General features: G+C 49.9%; 1 protein-coding gene across 1 annotated transcript; it reads left to right on the top strand.

The window, feature by feature from the left end:
* Positions 1 to 265: 265 nt before the first annotated feature.
* On the top strand, positions 266 to 6,787 carry PRDX6 (peroxiredoxin 6; the record flags this gene model as incomplete). The annotated part of the gene is made up of 4 exons (XM_010010932.1): positions 266 to 422; positions 4,949 to 5,095; positions 5,663 to 5,809; positions 6,577 to 6,787. Coding segments are annotated over 4 exons (583 nt in total), but the record flags the coding sequence as incomplete, so codon positions are not given.
* Positions 6,788 to 8,255: the final 1,468 nt, after the last annotated feature.

Genomic DNA, 8,255 nt, shown 5'->3' with positions numbered 1-8,255 from the left:
TTTTTTTTTTTTTTCCAAGTAGTATGCGTATTGTATAAAGAGACTTGTAGCACCACTGGCCGGGTCACTGCCCTATAAGTTCTGTTGGTGAGCCATCTGCAGAGTGCCTCACTATATCCCCCCAGCTCCGTTCCCAACTCTCTGAGACAGAGATGAGCTGTTGCCACAGTAGTCTCTGTGCAGTACAATCTGTACAGCTTTTTGTCTGTGGTACAAACCAAAACAACGTCTCGCCCTAACGCCATCTTCTGCTTCCTTCTTTCAGATGGGGCATCCTCTTCTCCCACCCACGGGACTTCACACCCGTCTGCACCACAGAACTTGGCCGGGCAGCAAAGCTGGCCTCCGAGTTCAGCAAGCGCAACGTGAAGATGATCGCCCTCTCCATTGACAGCGTCCAAGACCACATGTCCTGGAGCAAGGTATGGGGTATGAGGAGGCGCAAGGGGAGCTTGCACTGCTGCCTTTGCTTTGAAGGCCAGAGGAAGAGCCCACACAGAACAAAGCAGAGGCTCAGAACTGCATATCTCAAATCCCAAAGCATGTAGGATAGGAGTGGCTAAAATTGAGGGCAGGAATAGGAAGGTCTGCTCCATCTTCTTGGAGCACTCCTCAAAGTCCAGGGCACTTAAGGTACTAACACTCTGAAATAAGAGGAAAATGGTATTACTGCTCTCCCACCAATATCTCAAAGAGTAAAACATAAGTGAAGGTGGTGCCAAAGCTCAAAGGAAGGTGGTCTCTCCATAGACCCTCAAAAAGTTCTGTAATAAGACAGGAAAGGAGACATCAGAAGTGAACAGGCAGTCTTCAAAGGGTGCAATTCATGCCCAGGCAGGGAAAAGAAAACAGAGAACAAAGAAGGACATGTTGAACTTAAAACCACAAGTAGAAGAATGTGAAATGTAAAACCACCATAAAAGGAGTATTTAAAAAAAAAAAAAGATGGGAACGAAATAGCTTGCTGAAAGGACATAAAAGAAACTAATTAAAAACTTCAGATGCAGCCTCAGCAGTGGCGCGCTCCCAGGGAGTAAGATTCTAGAGCTCATAGGCGGCAGGGGTGTGAAATGAGCATTTCAGATGGATATGGCCAGAGGATAAAAATCCCTGGATAAATTACCCACTTCTTTCATTGCTCTTAACATTGAAAATATTTTCACATTTTCCAGGGGTAAGACGTGCATGCAATAAGAGGTAGTAAAAGTGAGAAATTTCCCCACTCCAGCATTGTTTCATGACTGACTGACTGGCTTTAGAAATTACTTAATTGCCTTTTTGCTTAAATTGACCTTCGTACCTGAGGGGTGCATGGCTGATGTCCCACCAGGCCTCAGAATGGCCTGAGAAAACCAGCATACAAATCCCACCCCAGTAAATGAGATTTCCATGCCTATCAAACTGGCTGAAACCACCAGTTAAATTAGCAGATAACATCCCATTAAATATAGCAGAAAGTTTGTGCTTTTGTAAGGGAGTCTTACCTCAAGGTTGGCTAAAGCCATGTGAAGTTATTGCTGGCTTTTATGAAGTCTTAAGATTTCCAAGAAGCTTTCAACAAAAGCAGCGTTGTGAAGGGTAGGCTCTTTTCTGCAGGGAGGCAGGAGGAGGTGGTAAGTTGCATCAAAGGAGAGAAGCAGTGAGCTCCCTCGAGGGTCTGCGGGGATGCATGGGGTTCAGCACACTCAGGTGATCTGGAAAAGATAAGAACAAGCTGACTTTGCTGACACTACAGAATTATTTTAGCACAACCTCAGGTAAAATCAGATGAAGGTGCAGAACAGTCTGTCAACACTAACTGATGGGAGGCAGAGTAACACATTTAGAAAACCTTCCAGAACAAGCACAGAGAAAGGCAAAAGACAGCAGTTCAAGCTGCAGTGAGCTTTCTGTCAGGCTGGGAAAGGCCTCACAGGTGGTGGTTTGGAAATGTCAGCTCAGCACCTGTCAAAAAGAAAACTGTGGAGGTCCCCCAGAGCAAAAGATCCAACTGGTGAGGACAAATCCATAGCAGAATGGAGCCTTCCATGCAGCCTGTGTTTGAAATAATCCATCTCACAGGCTACAGGAGAACAAGAAAAGGTGCAGAGGAGGAACAAAGCTGCCTGAAGATTTGGGCAGGTCTGCTTCAGTGCAGAGCAACTGGGGCTCTCTGGCCTGGGAACAGGAGGACATGTCAGGCTGCGACACTGTCAGCAGTATGGGGAGCAGTGAACCTCCATGCATGCATCATGGAGGGTATAAGAGAGGACAGGAATGTGATTTCTCTGCTCTTAGACCTTGCCTATACACATGATCCTTTTCCTTTGTCCTTGACAAAGCTTAAAAGAATTTCAGATAATGTGAAGAGCTAAACTGGGAAGGCAAGTGTTTGGGCCTACCACAAGGCTGAGACTGGGGAAAGTGCCCTAAATGTTCTCCTGCCCAGCCTCAGGGAAAAAAAGAGCTTAACAGAGATACAAAGCCTTGGCAGAAGCTGCCTGTCTGGACAAAAGCAGACTTCATTGAATGTTAGACTGAAATCTAGAAACTGCAGTTTCCTTCACTAGATCTTAGAAGTCCTAGGGCTGAGCAAAACTTTGGGCAGGCCTCTCTGTGCAGCACTCCTTTACATACCTATGCTTGCTTTTTGGGTGAAGCTTCTAGCAGTAGTGAGAGGATGAAGCCGTTTTTATCTGGAGCACAGCTTGTGTGGAAGCAAGTGGTCAGGAGAGATGGCTGAAATTCTGCATGAAACAACAAAGAAACTTCTGCTTGCTTTGCTGCCAAATTTCAGTGGGCAGATGGGGCCTGAAAGGTGAGACCAGAGTATAGCAAATAATTCTCATGTTACTGCTCAGCTCTGCTTTCTCAGTCAGAGATGTCACTGCTGTCCTTAGCCATCCCTAGCCAAGACCGAGAGGCTTGCTCCAGGACTCAGAGCAAGCCTGTAGCTCAGCCAGGGTTTGATCCCACTCTCCTACCTCCCCAGTCTGTGCAGTGCTTCTCCAGGGGTTGGCTGAATGCGTGAGCAGCATTGACTGGCATGTGCTATGCATGTCAGAGAAGGCTTCAATGCTCTCTGGCTACTGATGCCTTCACCTTGGTGAGTCAGGAGTGAATAAATCACCGCAGTGATGTCTGGTTTCAGCTTGGATGCTGGAAAGAAAATAATTCACAGGGGAGTAAGCATGTTTTGGGTGTCTTACTGCAAAATATGGTGGGGTTTGTTAGGTTGTTTTGTACAGAGATCCCCAGATCATGAAATTACGTGCATTTTTGAATGAGTTACAGTCCATAGGATTCAGATACTGCTTCTCAGAAACTCTTCATCCTCTAGCCCCAACTCTGAAGAGAGGAGTGGGGGGATGTCACTGTTTGACTTTCATCTACAGCCTCCTGTGACACTGTGGGGCATTTCACCTGGGCTGGCCTCTCCAGCTTTGCTTTTGTTCCCTACTCTGCTTTGACAAGGCAGGTCTGCAGGAGAACAGAACCAGTTCCTTCCTTCCAAGGCAGGCCTGACCACAACACAGCCAAGATAAACAGCCCTTTTTTGCTGTGTAGTGCTGACTCAGACAGACCTTGGGAGAAAGCAAGTGAAGAGAAAAGCTGGAAAGGCAACCTCTTGCCACATGTGCACCACTTGTCCTGCTTGCAGCATCCCGAGCAGCTGGGGGCAGCTTTACAGCCCCTTCTGCCTGCTCTTGCTGCCCCTGCAATGCTGAGCAGCAGTGGGCAGTGTCAAGGGGCAGCATTTTCAACCGTGCCGTTCTTTGCATGCCTCTGAGTAGGACCCAGCCTTTTCCCCTATGTTCAAAGCCTGGGGAAGGCAGAGAGACTTGTACGTTCAAATGATCAGCTCAGATGATAACACACCATAGTGGCGCGTGGGAAGCTTGTGTCAGCACTGGAGTCAGTTTTGTCTCCTTGTAGCGTAAAGAGGATGGAAGAAATGGGCAGCTCTGTTCTGGGGCAGAAACCACAGATTAAACTTGCTTTAATGTTGGCAACTGATCTGCTTGTGCTGCCTTGAGCAGGCTTGTCCCAGCCCTGCTGTGGTTCAGCGTGACCTGTATGGGTGGTACTGCAAACTACAAGAGTAACCTGACTGCTTTGGCCAAGTCCAGACCAGACTCGGAGACGCTCAAAACACAATTTCGCTGTGAAGCAGGTCAAGTTTGGACTAGCACAGGGAACAACCTCATAAACTATGGTCACAAGGGAGAGCCTGCAAAGCTGTGGAAGAGTTTTGTCCTCTGTCCCAGCCATGGTTCACCTGCACTCAGACTTTCTCTCCATTTTCACGAGTGTTTATTTAAGCAAGCTAGGAGTGATTTGCTCAGTGGAACTAGGTCCTCATACAAGACCTGTGAAGTGTTCAACACATTATCTTTGTTAGCTTTAGAGTTGCTGGTTTGATCTGTCACTAGAGAAACTGTACCTTAAGAGTACAGTCCAGTTCAGGTGTGACACCAACACATCTGTCAGTAGTGCTAGATTACTTACCGGGAGAGAGTGGGAAGAGGGCCACCTGTGTTCTCAGGGAAAGGTGGTTAAATCTCCCTGTGTCACTAGCATGGGCAGGACTTCCCTATTTCTTCATACCCACTGCCTGGGCAAAATAGCAGTTCCAGAGGTGAGCCACAGGGTGTGAGCATAGACAGCCTAACAACCAACCTCTAAGAATGTGGCAAAGTCCAGCCTGGCATGCAGGTTTCTGGTTTGTCACCTGGTTTCTGGAAGCAGAGAAACTTCATGGAAGGCTGTGCTGTCCCAGCCTGCAACCTTTGGGCCAAGTAAGTCACAAGCTCCCATAGAGCAGCTGCTGAACACATTTCTGCATGGCCCCATGCAGGAGCTTGCCCCACACACATAAAGTCTGTGTGAGCTCCGTGTCTGGCCTCTGCCTCCTGTGGTGGTACTCACAACAAGGAGCATGAGCAAGCCAATGATTTTGTTTCTGCAGGACATCAATGCTTACAATGGGGGGCAGCCTGAGGAGAAACTCCCCTTCCCCATCATTGCTGATGCAAACCGGGAGCTGGCTGTCAAACTGGGCATGCTGGACCCAGATGAGCGGGACAAGGACGGCATACCCCTGACTGCTCGCGTGGTGAGTACCTTGCCCTGGAGTACTGCTGCACAACAGCCTTCTCAGCAGTAGGCTTCACCTGCTGTCCTGCTCTGTGTCTGTGGGGCTGGCCTTGAAGATGGGGGCAACTTACCTGGATGGGCATGACCATCGTCAGGAACTATGTTGACTTCCTTGGGCTAGATCCATGGGTTGTGCTGCAGGAAGAGGCTGGTGTAGCACTGGCTTGCTGGAGCTGGCAGCAGCTCCATCCACCAGCTCATCCTGGCTGTGCGTGTCCTAACACAGAGGGGACAAAACAGCTTGATCTGCTGGACTCCTGTGCTTGCATGAGAAAGGCACAGGTCAAGGGGAAGTAACATTTCAAGTAACAAACCAGTGTGGCATTGCATACAGGAGCACCCAGAGGAAACACTGTGTTCCCTGGGCATCACTTGTTGCTCTAGATCCTCACCATGGCATCTCCCCTGTCCCAACACCTTCGATCAAGCATGCCACCTCCTAGGAAAGGGAGGAGCAGCAGGCTGAGCAGATCCAGCAGGCCAGTTGGATTTTACCCAGTGCCTGATCCTGTCTCCCTGTACTCAGGTGTTTGTTTTTGGCCCGGATAAGAAGCTGAAACTCTCTATACTGTACCCAGCCACTACTGGGAGAAACTTTGATGAGATCCTGAGAGTGGTGGACTCCCTGCAGCTGACAGCATACAAGAAAGTTGCTACCCCTGTGGACTGGAAGGTGAGGAGGGTGCAAAGCTCACAGCTGGGCACTGAAAACATCCATTGAAACATCAACCAGCCTCCCTTCGAGGGTGATTCACAAGGTGGGGAAAGCTGCTGAGGTCCTGGGTTAGATTTCCAGCCCAGGCCCCAGGGCTGCTGCAGTCTGGAATCGGCCATAAGAACCTCCCTTTCCAGCCTTCAGTGCCCAGTGCCAGTAAATACTCAGCTTGGCCTTTCTGGCTATCGGTACTTGAGCTTTGGGCCAAGGCAGGTCCTGCCCTGTGATAAAGCAGGGCATTACCAGGTGTCAGCATGCCTTAGTCTGCTCAAAGCCAGCACAGCAGCAGGCATGGGGCACCCATCTCTTGGCCCACTCACTGCTCTCCTGCCTTTGAACCAGGAAGGGCCAGCGTGGGCACAGCCCAAATTTACCCAGCATGTACACAGCAGAGACCTATCCTTATGGAAGACTGCTAGTTGAAGTTGCTTAGTTGTGGTCCCTCCTGCATCTTGAGATGCCCAAATTCCCTTCTTGTTACTCCCTGTTCCCGTGGGAGTGCTGTGGGAAAGAGCTGGCCTGTGGGATCCCATTGGCAGGGCTGGCAGAAGGCACGGTTCTCCTGGTGTAGCTCCCCCTCAGTCCTCACTGCCAGCTCCAGGCAGAGCTGCAGGGGACATGCCTGGGGCACTGGGGCTACGTTCCTGGGGAGGCAGGGACGTGCCAGCTCTGTGCAAGCCTGACAAGCTCCTCTGCTGCTCTCATGGTTTCCATTTGCTCCCCAGCCTGGTGACAGTGTCATGGTCGTGCCTACCTTACCTGATGAGGAAGCCAAGAAGCTCTTTCCCAAAGGAGTCTTCACGAAGGACCTCCCATCAGGCAAGAAGTACCTGCGTTATACCCCGCAGCCGGAGTGAGCGGGTCTGACCAACCATCCTGCACATCATTTGGCATCAGGAGCCTTTCTTAAGCCCAGCTCCTGCCTCCCTAACACTGTGCAACCAGCAGCCTCATACCGTCAATCCGATGATGCATCGCAATACTAAACCAATCCTCTCCATCCCTTTCACCCCACATCTTCTAAAAACTAAACCCCCATGTGTTTTCTTGCCTTGAATCAGCCCCACAAGGAAGAGGTTAGCAGACCAGTGGGGGCTTCAGGGCTTGTGCTGTGGAGTCTCTCCTGTTCAAAACCAGCTGAGCTTTTCCCGGAGGCACAGTGAGAAGCATGGTGTCAGCAGCCAGGCCCCAGAGGGGTGTCCTGCTCAGTTCACCCACCTCCCATCAGGGAGTTTTGGGGGCTCCAAACTGCTGTGTGCCTTTCGGAGCAGCTGTCACTAATGCATTAACACCTTTATCTGGTCCTGTGCGCAGGGGAGGAGCTGCAGAGCCAAATCTCACACTTCTTAACTGCTTTTTCATCTCTTGCTAGAAGTTGTTTTCAGGTTTTAGGGAAGAGGGAATAGAGCGAATAAACTGATCTTCAGTAGTACCTGCAGTATCCCCTGTCTGGCTCTGCTGGCATCCATGGCACCCTGCACCATTTACTATGTTCCCCTGTGGCTGTGCTGATGGGATATGTGCCTGTGTTCCTGGGTGGGTGGCAGCAGCACAGACTGACCTTATTCTTGCTCTGTAAATAAGGCACTTCGGAAACACAGGTAGGGGGCATCCTCCACTGCTTCCCAGGGCATGAGTGGGCATGATACAAGCCATGTGAACTCCTCCCTGCTCTCCCACACCTACATCTCAGGGATTGCGAAGAGATGAGCAACATTTTAATACAACACAAGAAACCTGCTCACTGAATAGCACATAGGCTGTTTGCCAGCATCTCTTAGTGCCCAGTGCACTGTTAAAGAAATTGGTTGGCTCAGGGCACAAATTTACCCCACAGCAAGTGGGGACTAGTAGGGTTGATGCTCATGGTGAGCAACACACTGGATGCAATGAGATACCCTCCAGCGTTCCGCAGACCCTAATACTGGGGCCACACCTGGGATGTTGCCCATCAGTCCTTGGAAGACATCCAGAGCCACCAGCTCCTCCTGCCAGCCATCACTGTCTTCCTTCACACCAGCATGCAGGCCAAGCTACCCTGAGCACATCCTTCCCCAAACATGGCTGTGTTTCAGAGAGCTTCCTCTCATTACTAAAAAGAAGTGGTTATATTATCTTCAGGAGCTATGGATTGGATATTGGTATTTTTTCCCCAAATAACTTTTAAATGAACCTTCACCCTATGTAGTATTTTTACTAGAAGATAAAAACACCTGGGTTGAATTTTGTTCCCCCTCTTTCACTGTGCAAGAAGTGGGAGGGGGAACTGCAATTTAAGGGGGAAACCTCTCTTCTGTGTAGTTGTCAGCCTTATCGAGCTCACTCAGTAGCTTCCCTAGTTCCCCTCAGCTGGGCTGCACGAGCTCCTGGGTTTCTTGCTGTTCCCTCAGCACACAGCCCTCCT

This window comes from Nestor notabilis, unplaced genomic scaffold (genome assembly GCF_000696875.1).
Source record: "Nestor notabilis isolate BGI_N333 unplaced genomic scaffold, ASM69687v1 scaffold27013, whole genome shotgun sequence".
Lineage (NCBI taxonomy): Eukaryota > Metazoa > Chordata > Aves > Psittaciformes > Psittacidae > Nestor > Nestor notabilis.
The sequence above is the reverse complement of the archived record's forward strand: the minus strand, read 5'-3'. Positions and strand labels throughout refer to the sequence as shown.